The sequence below is a fragment of the Mycteria americana genome, chromosome 18, assembly GCF_035582795.1.
Source record: "Mycteria americana isolate JAX WOST 10 ecotype Jacksonville Zoo and Gardens chromosome 18, USCA_MyAme_1.0, whole genome shotgun sequence".
NCBI classification, from domain to species: domain Eukaryota; kingdom Metazoa; phylum Chordata; class Aves; order Ciconiiformes; family Ciconiidae; genus Mycteria; species Mycteria americana.
The window spans coordinates 7,235,389-7,251,053 of NC_134382.1; the positions used below are offsets into that span (position 1 = coordinate 7,235,389).

General features: G+C 45.8%; 1 protein-coding gene across 18 annotated transcripts in view; it reads left to right on the forward strand.

Moving 5' to 3' along the window:
- The window catches only part of SAMD11 (sterile alpha motif domain containing 11), a 194,295-nt gene that overhangs the window by 90,036 nt on the left and 88,594 nt on the right, over window positions 1–15,665 (forward strand). For all 18 annotated transcript variants that reach the window (XM_075520744.1, XM_075520746.1, XM_075520743.1 and 15 more), the window contains one exon: window positions 11,808–11,986. In XM_075520744.1, coding sequence (XP_075376859.1) covers window positions 11,808–11,986 — 179 coding nt within the window. The remainder of the gene's footprint in view (window positions 1–11,807; window positions 11,987–15,665) is intronic.

The following is a 15,665-nucleotide window of genomic DNA, read 5'->3' on the forward strand; positions in this document are numbered from 1 at the left end:
CTATGGGGAAAATAACCATAAATGTTCATTATTTGTACAGGAAAATCAATTTGTAGGCCAATTGACCAAATAAAGTAATACAATTTGCTGGGAAATCCCCCAGGTGTGGCAGGCAAATCATGAAGCGGAAATGGAAGCAGCGGTTTTCATAGGTAGTCTGCGGTGGTTTGGGGGTGGGAGGGATGTGGGGAAGGGAGACAAAGCTTAAAATGAATAAAACTACAGAAAAGGGTACCTTTGGCTGTGTGGGCAGTTGAAGGAAAGGTGCTAGTGAAAGGAGGAGAAGGGGAAATGGCCTTTTTCTTGTTTTTATATTGCAGAGGGTGGTGGAAGGAGGTAACAGTGCCAGCATACAGTGTGTGATAGCAAGGAAGGTGTCCTCTTGAAGGGGTTGACAAACTGAGACGTGGAGCCCTGTGGTGCGGCTGGAAGCACGTGTGGTCTAGCAGTAGTGACAGACACACAACCCGTCTTGGTTCTCCCGCATTTTGTCATCTACCCAGCAAATCTTGGGCAAGTCATTTCCATTGTGCAGGCTATGTGTGTGGAGTAAAATTGGATAATCACCCCAAAATGACTTTAAGGTGGTTCTGTGAGTCTCACGTCAGTGGTAAATACCATTTGCGGCCTTAGAGCAGAATTGCTTGTTTCTGAGCAGTGACACCCAAGTCTAGTGACGGGTACTCTGCCTGGACAGCTCTTTGTCACAGGTGCACATTGACACTGGTCAAGTTAAAAAAGCTAAGGATCAATTTGTCAGTCAATCTCTTCCAATTACCTGACCCAGATCCTTTATGCTTCTTTAAGTGGAGGCTGTGTGTCTGTGCACGTATGAAGGCAATGAGATTGGGAGGGAGGGAGGGGGACCTCTTCTCCAGCTGTTTTTTTACTTGAAAGGATGCATTTATGACCATAGCACTAGAAGACATTCCTAAGGTACTGTAGTCCAGTTCCTGTGATACTTGAAAAAGGTCCACAGAGCTGCTTCTCCACACTGGATGTGAATATATTGTCCCTTTGGCTTTGGCAGCGCAACAGGCCGCTCCTGGCTCTGCAGCGGCCTCTCTGTATGACTTAGTTCATGGGCTTACATATCTTCATCACACCTTGCACCACTGTGAAATGGATCTACTGCTCCTCACCGGCCTCCCCGATGTGTTAAAAGCCCTTAAATAACGAAAGCTTATAAAACACGTTGTGCTTTGCAAATGAAAAGTATTGCATAATGGTGGTATCCCCGTAGCAGGTGACAGGCTTATTGGCTCAGATTTCACTTGCTTTTGGCTCTCTGTGGTAGGGAAGGGGCTCCAGGGAGGCTATGGCCTCACTCTTGTGCCTGCAGCAGGTGTCAGAGCTTTTGATTTGTAAAAAAGAGTCCTTTCAAAGCCTTGAGTGGTGCTGCAGAATACTGTTTGGACAAACTCTGCCAGTGATGCCACATCTGGCATCCTGGCTTGTATCAGAAATAGCGTGGCCAGCAGGACTAGGGCAGTGATTGTGCCCCTGCACTCGGCACTGGTGAGGCCGCACCTCGAATGCTGTGTTCAGTGTTGGGCCCCTCACTCCAAGAGAGACATTGAGGGGCTGGAGCGTGTCCAGAGAAGGGCAACGGAGCTGGGGAAGGGTCTGGAGCACAAGGCTGATGGGGAGCGGCTGAGGGACCTGGGGCTGTTCAGCCTGGAGAAGAGGAGGCTGAGGGGAGACCTCATCGCTCTTTACAACTGCCTGAAAGGAGGCTGTAGAGAGGTGGGGTCGGTCTCTTCTCCCAGGTCACAAGTGATAGGGCGAGAAGAAATGGCTTCAAGTTGTGCCAGGGGTGGTTTAGACTGGATATTAGGAAATTTTTCTTCACTGAAAGGGTTGTCCAGCATTGGAACAGGCTGCCCAGGGAAGTGGTGGAGTCCCCATCCCTGGAGGTATTTAAAAGCCGTTTGGATGAGGTGCTTAGGGACATGGTGTAGTGGTGGGCTTGGCAGTGTTAGGTTTATGGTTGGACTCGATGATCTTAAAGGTCTTTTCCAACCTATACGATTCTGTGATTCTGTGATTCTGTGATCTGTGAACGAACTGCACCTTTCTCTGTTTTGTTTTGGTATTGATAGTTTAAGAGTCTACTTCAACACCAGGCATTTTTTTTGCAAAAGTGGAAGCAATGCCTCAATTAATGTTTGTAGTTTTCTTGTTTGCTTTGGATTTTCAAAGTTTGCTTGGCTGTTGGGAGGGTTGAGTCATTCCGAGGAAACTTTGTGGGCAGACCTGGCTGTTGCTCACTCAGTAAGTGGCAGCTCGCTGCTCAGATTTTTCTGATCTGCAGTTCAGTGCTGGGATCACACTTGAAACACTTCAGTATGTGGATCTTGTTATATCTTTACCAGCCTGAATGGTCTCTCTGCAGGTGTCAACTGAAGGCTTGAGCTCAAGGTTCTTGAAGAGGCATGTCTGCCTTCCAGGGAGGATGGTGCTGCACTGCTGGGTGGTCCTGTCAGGGAGGCAGATGTGGCTGATTTTTGGCACCAGCCTCCTTGGGGAATTCTAGGATGTAATGCAAAGCTCTGGTTACTCTGCCTCCGCTGAGTGGAGCAGCTGCTGTTTCTCTGCTCTCGTCAGTTTGGTTGCTTCAGTTTTGAGGGAAAGTGCTGGGAAATCAATTTATTTAAAGCTGAGAAGAATTGCCCTCTAGTTAGTTTCCATCTCGTTCTGCCCATGACAAGAGTGGTCCAGCTGTGGGGATGGACAGGAGGCTTTTCTTGGGTCGGTCTAACACCAGGGTGTTTGAGGTGAACATGGCTGGGGTCAGGGACTGACAGTCTGGAAGTTCCACTGATGCCCCTAGCAGCTTATGTTTTCAAAGTCACCTGTGATCATGGGGCACTTCAAAATTTTGGAAGCCCGGCTTTTAGGATGGCGTTGGACCTGTTTTTTCCAAAGGAACCAGCTGTAGCTCTCAATAACTACAGCAGCAGCAAAATCTTCTTCCATATGGACAACTAAAGGAAAGGAGGAACTGACTCTCAACAAATCCAGGTCTGTCTGTCCCATTAAGTGAAGATAATAATTACTGAACTTTTAAAAACACACGGAACTGTTTAGATAAAGCCTGTTTTGGTTTCTGTTACGGCAACAACATGCATTTTGGGCGGAACTGTTTAACGTTTCTGTTTGATCTCTGTGCAAGTTGCTCTTTATGACAATGAAGGCTTATCAAAAAAGAAAAAAAAAGCTCAAAACAGAACTTGAGGTGGAAATTTCACTCTACCCAACGAAAAGCTACAGTGTCTGCTCCTCATTCTTGTAGGACTTGAACAAAGCCTGGGTCTGTCTCCTTTTGGCTGAGCAGGCTGTAAGCCACACTTGGAAATCTCAAGGATCTCAAAGAAATGCTTTAAGCATGTGTCTCCAGAGCAGAATAAAAGTATAAACCCCAGTCAAATTCCTCTTGATGAAAGATTTCAGACTCGCTGGGAAAGGCTGTGTTCTCTTGGACCTGATGTAATGAAACTTCGGAGTGAAACATTAATACCTGGGGGAATGACGGACAGTTATTTTGTTCTCTTGTCTTTCTGTTACTTGAAAGGTACAGCAGTGAGGTGCGTGAAAAGAAGGGAAAATGTCTGAAAGCATCCGTGCCCTTTTGCTCCTTGTCTCTTCACCAGAGAGGAGGAGCAGGAAAGGAAAGAAAAAAGAGAAAAATATGTAAGTTTTGCTTTTATTTAGGAAATAGCATCAGTGTACCATATCCTCAGCTGGTGTAAGTTGACTTTTACTCCATTAATACTGACTTACATTGCCTGAGGACCTGGCTTCACATCTCTGCTTCCTTCTTTGCAACCTCAGACTGAAATGGACAAAGTTATTTGATGTGGAACAGACGTAGAAAACAAAGACTAGGCCACTCTTCAGCCTTCTTCCAAAGAGTTTTTGAAAACAGGTAGCTCCAAAGGACTGATGGATTTTCTATCTTAGAGTTACCTCCCTTCAAAGACTGGAAATTCCAGTTGGCTTTTCCAGAAGAGCATAGCTCTCACTCTATTAACAAATTATCCTTTAGGCTTTATAACTCACTCAGAGGTAATAAATGGGAAATGTTCCCTTCTGTTCACAGATCTTGTTCATCTGTTTCTTTAGGGCTTCAGAAAATAATGTTGTTAATATTGATGGGGAGAACTGCAGCTTCCCTTCTGTGTAACTTTCTTTTGGTTTAAAACATATATATTTTGTCCGATTATAGTAGTACCTACAGCCCTGTTTCTATGCACAGCCTCAGACTCGACACATCATTCTCTGCTCCAAAGAGCTTACGATATAAACAGTATAGAGGATCAGGTACAAAGGAGAGAAAGTGTTACTAATGGCTTTTTATAGCAGGGAGACTGAGCACAATGAGGTCAAGTGAGTTGCCTAGGATCACACAGGGAAATTGTGGTTAAGAGTAATTTTCTTCTTTGATATACATTCCCTGTCTCTCTCTCAGAAGATAAAATACCCTAAAAATGGGCCTGGACTGTCTGTACTGGAATTGATGGCTTCTGTATAAACCAGTTGATGACAACTCAAAACTGTTAATGAGGAATCATCAAGTGTAGACCTAGAGAGCCTGCTGGGGTACGGTTATTCCCAGAATCTGTTGTCCGCCTGGCTACAGCTCTTAGACCTGTCTGGCTACACCGAATTGCCTCCTCAGCTTGCCTCTAGTCATTGCCAGAAATTGTAAACCGCTTTCATGAGACTCTGATGAAGAGCGTGACACAGTCCCCAAAACCTGGAAGAGTCTTCGTGGTCTGTACTGTCTTAATTTTTTGCCTGACCATTGCTGTCTGTTCCCTTCTGCTCCCTCTGTACTTTGGGCCATCCCTCCTGTGCTGGAACAACTTTCAGTGTAACATTGGTGTCACTGGAAAGAGATGATAAATAATAAACCTATTAGCGGTCAGGTTAAAGGGCTGGACTGCAGCTGACAGGGAGGCAGAAAAATAGATGCAGCGGAAGGCTGCCGACTGTTGTTTTATTAATTTGTTCATTACTGAACGCTGGAGCAGGAGGTAAGATGAGAGGCTGGACAGCTTCTTCTGTCTGTGACCTCAGTTTTGACGGAGAAGCTGGTAGCGCAGGGCAGCAGAACTGCGCCCGTACCGGCTTTGCTGCCGAAACAGTCGGCCTGGTAGCACGTTGGCCTAGAACGCCTAATGAAGGCCCAGGGGAGAGTGGAGGATTATCTTGGAACTGGCCCTTTCTTAGGTGTTTACACTAATCACAGATGAAGGTAAATGCAAACTCGGTCAGTTATCCTACAGGGGGATGTGTGGGCTCCATTGCTGTGTAATTTCCCTAATTAAAGCCATTTGCCTAGGTTTATTATTTGAAAAAGTAAAAGAAAAATATTCCAGGCTCTCAGAACCTCCCCCTTTCCTTTTCCCTATCTTTATTATCAATAAAAAGAGAGAGAAAATGCTGTCTGGACTCGAGGATTTCCTTCACATATGGAAAAGATTTAGCATTCTTCGGCTCCCAGCATTGGCAGCGCACAAACCTCCCCTCTTACCTTCCCCCCAGCATTCCCTGCCTGCTCCCTGTATTTCCCAGATCTACGTATACAGAAAGAATGCATGTGCTGCTGCTTCTGCAGGGGTTTTTTTAATCCGATAGAAATTATTTTTGAGAGTTGAATCACAGGCACGTGAATCATCTTGCAAACAGCTTTGATATTTTTATCAGTGTGCAAACTCTTTGCGCATTTGTATTTCTGTGCTTTTTTTTTCTGGTACTGATTTGGATGCTGAAGAAGCGATGTCCGTAGGGACTGCACCTGCTCATCTTCTTGGGTCAATTCCCAATGGGATCAGATGTCCAGAGTTTGGCTGGCAGTTAATGTGGACTGGCGAAAGCTTTGCTTTCATGTGCAATTTTTTTTCCATGGAGCTTTTTGCCTTGCAGCTCTCATAGCAGAGGTCTTTCCATTGCTGGGATCAATTAAAGGCTCACCAGGCACTCTCTGTGCGAGGAATCTTTCCTTTTCTGGCTGACTTTGAATGTCACACCAGGGCCTTCAGCTGTTTTGACCTTGTGCAGTAGCTCCCAGGGCAGGAAACCTTTCCTAACCCTCCCTTCCTGTCTCTCCCCCAAGTCCTATGCTCTCTGCCCGTCATTCCATCTGCAAGCTCTCCCAGGCCTCTTACGCAACAGTTGGGTTTTTGGTATTCTTGGCTGGGAGAACACGGCTCCAGGGGAGAGCTATGAGGGGGTTGGATGGGTGGGGGGAGAAAGATTTTATTTTGTAACTCTACTGACCTTGCTTAGCCACACAGAGTGGAATTTCTCCCCGCTCTCTGGAAGGGAAGAAATATCACCACTGTTTTCTTGTCCATCTTTCTGATGGTCCCTTGCTTTCATGACAGAACGATCGGGCTTCCAGGCTTCTCCACTCAGGTAGCCTACCGCTGTTCCCAAGCTGTTGGGTTTTTTTACTTGTAGTTGCACCTCTAGACTTGGGTAATTGGTAACTTTTAATTGTGTGTTGGTACCCATCTGATTTTTCCTGGGGAAAGGAAATATGCCTGTCTGTGATTTTTAAAAACAAAGCAACCCCCCACCCAGACAATACTTTGAGAGGCAATGAAAGCAATTAATGGTGTCAAAAGACCCTAGGAGGGTGAAGTGCTGAGTGACTGAGGGCTGGACTGACGCAGGAACGGCTGGGTGGGTAGCTGAATGTGCCTGGGGAATAGAGGGTTATTGACTCAAACTCCAGCTGTGTTTCGTTAGCTGGTATCATAACCCACAAAATTAATCTTTAACAATGTATAAAGGGAAGGGAGTCCTAATATATGAGGCAGTTCTGCAGTGCCCTCAACGCTCACCCTTGCAAAAGCTTCAGAGAATCGCAGAAATGTTTTACTTTCTAGTTACACTAATTAAAGAGAGGATCAGTGATATTCTGTTCTCCACCCCCCCCCCCCCCTCTATCCAAGGGGTGGGGGAAATCCTCGTGTTATGAAAGGAAAGTGCAAGCTCTGAAGAGGTTTCCTCTAAGCTGAGTCAGTGTTTGTCCTGAAAGCAAACATCTCTGACTCCTCTCAGGCACCGAAGAGGTTGCTGGAGGGTTGGTTGCAGGGTGGGGGAGAGCACCCGTACAGTAGCTCTGCAGCAGCGTTTTGGCTGTCTGGCTGTATTTCACCCACGATGTACGTGTGTTGAGAACAGGTCCTCAGTGGGGATCCTACGTTCCCCCTGCTCTCAGGGGTATAACCTGTTCCTTATACCACCTTCTGTCTGTGCTCCCCAGGGCAGGGAGCCGGCAGGCAGGCAACCTGGCTTTGCTAGACTGAGCTGTAAGACATATTTACCACTACCTCTGCTTCATCTTTTTGCTGGGGGTACTGCACCTGTACTAACAGCTGCAGGCTCTGCAGCTATGGAAAATGCTCCTTCTGACCCACTGGCCAAAACAGTCCTACTAGGTTAAGCAAGCCGGCTGGCAAAGCACCCCTTCCCCCTTTCCTTCATGTGTGTAAAAATGGAGTTGTTTAACGGGGGAGCTCGAGTCCCCAGAAGCCTGGCTCTCGGGCAGGAGGTGACTATTGATGGAGTTGTTTTCCCAAGCATCAGACATCCCAGTGAATATCAACAAATTGGGAGGCAGTTTTCTCTTTAAAATATTCAAATCTTCTTATAGGGTTCATGGTTCAACATCAGCATCCCATTAATGTATGAGATCACTCTGTAATGACACCGTCACACAAATACAAGCTTTTTTAATGTGAGATTATGAGGCTTACATCAAATATCTATAAATCCTAAGGTACCTCACCATATATAGCGATGCCACTGCAGTCTCTGGGTGTATTCTTGCACATAACACCGCTCTGCTAAGTGCATACTTTACTACCTGCCACTGCGTGCCAAGTGATAGTTGATAACCCTGAATCTGAGTAATTGTAGGGACCTCAATATACTGCTCAGCTCTGTAGGTACATTCCTGTCCTGTAAGCTGTCTGTACCACTGGCAAAGGACTTTAGCAAAAGCCAGAGTCATAGGAATGATTCCTTGGATGGAATGCATCGCACAAATGAGTGGTTTTTATTTGCAGCTTGGACCAGTGCCCTTTCAAGTCAATGGAAAGACAATTGATTGTAGCAGGCTCTGGACCAGGCTTCTGGCTACCTTTGTGCTTAATTTAAAAGTAATGCGTATCTACTGGTGAATGCCTCTAAACAGATTAAGAAAGTGCAATTGATTCAAAACTGACTATAGATGAACATAAAAGGCAAAATTGATTGGCTCAGTCTATTTTAATTTTCTGGGAATGGAGAAACGTAATAAATAAATAAAGAAATAAAATGCCCCAAACCTAATGGCAAAAATACAAAGTACAAAGTAAACACAGCTTTAAAAAATGCATTGCCAGTGCTGGAATGCGGGTGTTTACAAGGGCACTGGAACCGCTGTGGCCCTGGTTCCGACGTTGTCCGTCTCTGGCCCCTGTCAGAACTAAAGTAGTACAGGTCATCTGTGAGCAGAGGTGCTGCAGATGCAGATTCTCTTTTCCATTCATGTTCATTCGTTTGTCTTTTAAGGGAAGGAGCTGTGTGTGTGTTAGGCCGTATCTATATAGGTACGTATATACATGTTTGTATATTACATATATAGGCATATGGATACGTGTGTATATATATAGGGGTATATATATGCAGCAGCTTTAGGTGTAAGGATACAATTTACAGAAAGGCAAAGAATAAGCATTCTGAGGAGCAGGGGAAAGGGGGAACCTGTGTTCCTGGTCTGGTGGGCTGTTTCTCTAGGTTTAGTGCCTCCCTTTTTGCTGCGCTCTCTCTCTTGTTAGGGCTGATGAGTCCCTGGGCAGTCACTGAGACCTGGTAACTGCTCGAAGGTACCATAATGGCCATAAAATGATTTTTAGTATCTGATCAGTGCCGTTCTCTTTAGCCTGTGAAGTCACAGCAGAGAGTGAATTGCAATTATTTTGAAGCGGAAATTTGCACACCCTCCCTCCCCTCCCCCTTTAATTGTTATGATAAATTGCAACTTCAGGAAAATATATAAAGCTTTGGCATGATAAAGCTCATGCTGATATCAAGTCCTGGCTTTTCAGCATGACAGAAATCTGGTGCAAATACTGCCCTCCTTGCTTTTCCTTTCCTTCCCCTCACTTTTCCCTTTCTCTCCTCTTCTTCTCCCTACTGCCCTTCTGCCACTGTGCAAGCTAGAGTTGCTAAGATGGCTTTAGAGAGAGGGTGAGCTCTGCGCGCATTCTCTGTACGCACTGGAGCCGGAAAGGGGGCAGGGGTGGAAACGCACCTAGTATGTGAAAAGTATTTAAAGGCAGGAGACGCACAATTTATATTGCATGTTCCTCCAGGGAACAGACAGTGAGAAACCTCTTTGCAAAGGGCCACGTGAGTGGATCTCCACTACTGCGTAGGGGAGCCCAGAAGGATGAGGGAGAGCACTTGCTGTTTGTCACATAGATGCGGTTGGCCCCTCACGCCACAGCAATTCACCTTGTGCAGGTGGGTCTCCGGGGGTCCCCAGCGATATTCACAGTCAGGATATGCTCCTGTGTCGGAGTCATTTGGACTCACCACAAAGCCTGTTGCAGCTTGATCCAAGTTTTGTGCTTGGGATACTCGGAGATGTAGAAGCATTCACCTTCTGGCTGTCCAAGGGTGCGTTTTTCTCCTTCATGTCTCTCTCAAAAAGAAAGCGCATGTCTTTTTCCTTGTATACATGCCTTTTTCCATTTTTAAGCCAGTTTGGCCCACTGCTCTTCTCTCCCTTGGGTGTCTGCTGTTCACAGGCAGCTGTGTTCTTGTTTTGGAAGTGCATCAGAATGGGAAAGCTAATGTGCCTCCTTGGGGTGATGCCTTCCAGATGGATTTAGCTAATTATCACAACGATTAGGGCTCCCTTTAATGACCACAACTGGAATTTATTGACAGAGGTAAACAAGAAGGTTTTGTTTTGTATTTGTGGAAAATTCTTAATTTGTTTAATTAAAAAAACATGGGCTCTTCTATCACTTAGTCTTGCTCCGTTCTCCCCTGCAGAGAGCCTGACTGGCTTTCCCAGGACGTTTTCATTTTGCCAGGTTTATATGGAAAGTTGGAGTCGGTGTTTCAGAGAAACTGTTATTAGTGAAATGTTACTCTGCACTTATTCGACGTGTTTCGCACACCTTTCTTCCTTTTGTTCCAGTCCTTGCTAAAAATGTGTCTTTCCTATGACGTGTCCTATTGAAGGAAGTATGTCTGCATACCTGTACAAAGAATGTGCATGACACTGTGCTTCACTTCCCCTTGCTGTGGTTCCCTTCCCAGTTTCATGATTTTGTTTGCTAAAATTTTAAATTCTGTGGGGCAATGACGTTACAGTCTCCCTGGGTTTTCAATGTACATCTTCCACTGTAAGAGCTCGTATTATGGCGCTCAGTCTTGGACAATCACAGATCGAGCTAAACACCCCAAGTGCTAGAAACATGTTTTATCCCAGTGAGGGCTAAAAACCCAACACACCCTAGTTCAGGCTGCTCTAGGCTCATATCTTCTCGTGGATCAGGCACAAAGGGTGCAGGGACAGAGTAGTCTATAATACATTCTCACTACCTGCAGAAGATAGGAGCTTGGGACCAGGGTCATGTTGTGCTGGGTTCTGTACACAAATGCACATGCAGTGAAAAAGCAGCTTTTGCCTCCTGGGAATTTTCCTCCTGTTTATTTGGGTCTTGTCAGAAGTGAATTGTTGAGGGAAGTGCACTGCCAGGACCACCTAGGGAAAGTCTGTGCAAGGCAAGACGGGCTAGATTCATCTGAACATGCAAATGAACAGTGAAAAGTAGCCTCGGTAATTCAAGCTGAAATTGATGTGGACTGTTCACTGGTGGGAGAGACAAACCTGCTGCTGGCTGGCATAGGCAGTTTTCCCTTTGCAGTCAGAAGTGTTCTGGGTTATCTGGATCACGTCTTCCCTGGGCTACTGGCAAAGGTTTAATTTAACCTGTTCTGCTATGTTAATGTGCAAAATTTGGTAGGAAATATTCTGGAGAGAGAGATTGGTGCCTAAAAAGGAAAGGCTGAGAGAGTTGGGGTTGTTCAGCCTGGAGAAGAGAAGACACCAGGGAGACCTTATTGCGGCCTTTCAATACTTAAAGAGGGCTTATGAGAAAGATGGGGACAGACTTTTTAGTAGGGCCTGTAGTGATAGGACAAAAGGGGTGATGGTTTTAAACTAAAAGAAGGTAGATTCAGACTAGATACAAGGAAGAAACTTTTTACGATGAGGGTGGTGAAACATTGGCACAGGTTGCCCAGAGAGGTGGTGGATGCCCCATCCCTGGGAACATTCAAGGTCAGGCTGGACGGGGCTTTGAGCAACCTGATCTAGTTAAAGATGTCCCGGCTCATTGCAGGGGGGTTGGACTGGATGGCCTTTAAAGGTCCTTTCCAACCCAAAGCATTCTATGATTCTAATTCCGCTGCCATCTTCCTTCCCTATTGGCGTGGATGAGATGCGAGCCAGGAATGAAGAGGTGGGGAGAGGCTGGAAGTGCATGACTTGAATATTAGAACTGGAAGAACTAGATACAGATATGCCTCTGCTGAAAAGTTTTGCAAAGTGAACATAGCCTTTGCCCACTCAACATACCAGTCCGGAACCTGCAATGACTAACAGCATTGCCTTCGCAGGGCAGCCATTTGAGAGGAGCTGCTTGGTTCTGGGTTGCCTAACCAAATTCTTGTTTTCTTCTCTTTTCCTCCTGCCCTTTCCCATTCCAACTAATTCCATCCTGTGCCAGAACCGGGGTCGCCTGGCAGAGAAGAGGACGATCCCCTTACCTCCAACCAGGATCCCGAAGAAAGAGCTGACCTCAATTTTCTCGCATAGTGACGACAGCGAAGAGAGCGATAAGAGCAATGGTCAACACCCTGAAGTAAAGCAGGAGGAGGATCTCCATATCAGTATCATGAAAAGAAGGTACTTTCCTGCCAGGGAGTGCTGCATTGCAAGAGCAAAGACAGAGAAAACTGGACAGCAGGTGACCAGCCTTTGTGGGCCAATACTGCCCAGGCTGCCCAATGGAGTCACCTCCAGGGCCTGAAATTAAAGTGAAATGCCACATTATAGCTCAGAAAGAGGCGTTGGGTTCTCTTTTTCTACTTACTTACTCCTGTTCGGGGCGAGTAGGGCTCTATGGGGCCTTGTACCATGGGCCTTGTGTTTGCACTAAAGGCGTCTGTATTTGCAGACCGTAAGTTGTGTTTCACCCTCTGTCCAGCATTCTGTATCTTTGTGCCTGGTGCGGCCAATGAATTGCATGACCAAGTAGTCATCTGTGGGCCTTTTACGTAGCTGTCTGAAAATACACAGAGGTGTATGGGTCCAAAGTTCTGCCTTTTGCTTTCAGTTGTCCCCAAATTCGGATGTAATATAAACCGGATAATTCAATGTTGGGGAACAAAGTTTGGGAAGGAGGTAGCAGCAGTGGTGGTTGTTATATGTTGTTGATTACAAGTGTCAAAGAGCATAGCCGTGTCTCGCTGATCCCGCGTGCCTCTGTAGTCTAAAGGTAGAAGTAATGGAGTTGCAGTAGGCAAAGAGTCACTCAGATACTGGGGCTTACCTCAATACTGACGTATTTTGATTGTGTCTTTCTCAGTACCATATACATTTGTCCTGGAATCATGCAGGGCTAAAGGAAAGGGAGAAGGCATTGTCTTGAGTTACTTTCTGGTAACTGTCACTTGGGCTCTCATGTATAGTCTCAGTGCCCATAATATTGAGCTGCAAAATTTTGGGTTCTCTCATCCCTCTGAAAAAATATGATGTTTAGAAGACCTGTGACTACAGGAAAATAAATACCGAAAGGCACTGTGTCTCAGCCTCCCATGCATATCATTGCAACTCATCTTGATTGTCATCTTCCTCTGATGCATAAAATCACTCGGATTCTGAGACAAGCCCTATAAAAACAGAGGAGTGGAAACTGAAGGCATGTAATTGCTTTTCTTATGTTTTATGTGTTTCTTGCTCCTGAGTAGATAAGCTGTTTCCCTTCTTGCCTTCCAGCAGATGCTGGTACATTCAGCAACTGAGAGCTTGAAAGTAGGGAGACAAAACAGTAACCAGCTCTTCTCATAAAACCCGCCTGTAATTAAAGTCTGGGTTTATCATCGCAGCTGTCCAACAGCCGTGTTCAAGGGTTATCGCTTGGAAATGAAAAGGTGTTTGGGGAATGCTTCTGCACTGTGCATGCGCACAGGAGCCACGGAGGAGAGGGAACCCTCCTAATCAGTTTTGGTAAACTGCCCTTCTTCTCCTGCCCCCTTTAATTATGCTTTTAATTCTGCAAAATTATAGTGCTAGATTGTCTCATTAGGAGAGAGAACAACATGATAACTATATAATTGATATGCTGGGCCCCCAAATATAAAGTGCTCTTATCTTAAATCTTTAATTACTGTAATTGCTTTGCCTTGTTTATTAGGAAATGAAGAAAAAATACTTAATAGTTATTAGCCAAAGGTCCCCCAGCTTACCGTTTCTGTGCTCTTCAGTACTTTTCAATCAGTTTTTCTGAAGGTCTCTTGTTTAAGCTTTGTCTTGGTTCCTTAGAGGAGTGCATGATTCTTACCAGGTAGGCTAGACTCTCCTTTTCATTTTCCTGGGAGCTCTGATACAGTGTGTGTGGGAAAAGCTAGAATAGCTGGGGCAAACAGGGCCAGGCAGCACTCTTGATGAGTGCAGTAGTAACAGAGAAAAAGAGCATGTAATTCAGTGCTTGGTGCCCAGGCAGGGAACATCTACTGCTCAAACCCCTCGGCATTTCTAAGCATTTTGTCCCTTGCAAATGGGTCCCCCAGCCCTCCTGTCCCAAAGATGGGGAGGACTGGCCATGTCCACCGGCTCACGAGCAATGAATGGAAAGCGTCCTGACCCCGCTCTTGCACAGCCCTGCTGCAGGGAGCAGGCTCTGGCTCCGTTCCCAGTGTCATTAGCAGCCCAGGGACTGGGGTGGAAGGTGTGATGGGGCTGGCTCCAGAGACAGCAGCAGCACCGTAAAGGCTAGACAGCTCGCAGACATGACAGCTGGGGCCCGGCAGAGACAGTGCCCCATCTGCTTTCTGTTTTTAATTCACCTGTTGGATCTGCCCCGATTGGTGACGGATTGGGCTGAGGTTTTATTGTCTCCCACTGAGAGGAAGAAATAGGTTAAACTGTGGTAGCAGGAAAACAAGGTCAGGGCCTGAGCAAACCTGTGTTTTCCTCTGGTACCCCGGATGGCCCTCGTGCGTACCTGCGTGCGCTTACATTATAAACTCTTGCGCTATTGCTTTGAACATTGTTGCCCTTTCTTTTTTCTCCTATTCCCAAGTTCCTTTATACTGACTGTTTCCTTCCATTGTTGGCACAAGGGAATGCTTACTGCTACTCTGAGCACTGGTGAAGAAAAGACTCTAGGGATTAGAATAGGAGTTGGAAGCGTAGTTTCTCGGCTAGTCCCTCACCCTAGTCTTTGACAGTGTTTTCCTCTGTGATCTTAGGCAATTGCCCATGGTGATGGCCTTCAGAGGAGGTCTGAGGCAAAGAAAACCTGCCTCATGATGTTCTTGTGGTCCTAGAAAGGGACAGAGACCTGTAACTACCACTGAAGTGCATGCCAACTTATTTCAGAACCAAGTCCTTGCAAAACTGTGTCTCTCTGCTGTCTTGCACATAGGTAATTAAGTTAAGGAAACCAGGCCTCACACTGAAGTGAGCTTGGCTCATCTGCTTTGAAATCCAGGTGACCCAAGCTTAAAGGTGAATGTTTCCATCTTGTAGTGAGACCCCTTGAGTCCTCTTGAGCCTGCTTTGCAGGGTGTGCTAAGTAGCCTTTGTGTTATGCCTCCTGTCTGGAAGACAGAGGGCTTAAAATCTTGTCTCATATAACCAGAGGCATCTGCTGAGCTTGATACCGTAGCTTGATACCCCGACTGTAAGCAGTCAGCACTGAAGATTATTGGGACAGCGTTGCAGAGGAAAATCCTTTTTCTTTCGATCAGATTTTGGGTTCCTGAAAATCTTGCTCTTTTACAACATTGCCTACATGCAACAGTTGCATTGCCTTTATTACTATGGTTTGGTTAAGTTGTCCCGACTCCTGGTGAGCATGCCTGTCTGGCTATGAAAATAGGTTTTCCTATATGGGGAAAAGAATGATAATCAGTATAGGGCATTTCTATACCGATGCACCTATGTCACCTGTATGGTTATTTTAGTCATAATACTGACGCGGCTGAACTGGTACAAGAACTATGTAGAGCAGACTTCAGTTAGAAACTTTGGCTTCATGAAGCCTTTTTCCTTTCTCGCAGACTATTAACTAAGCTGCCTCTCCCCAGCACACTAAACTAAAGTTATGCCAGTCTGCTTTTTTGTTACCGCTCTCTGGTTTATCCTAGACACAAAATCAGCAATGCAGAGGAAGTTTGAGACTACAAATTCCATTGCTCTGCAATAGTTTGGGGAGCATTAACTTCCTTACACTCATTGGGAGATCCCAACCGACACTGATAAATGCATTACCTCAGGAACAGCCTGTGAGCTTTTTCACACTGAGGTTCAAATGGCCTTTAAGGATCTCCATTACATTATCCCAAGAATCTCCAAACAG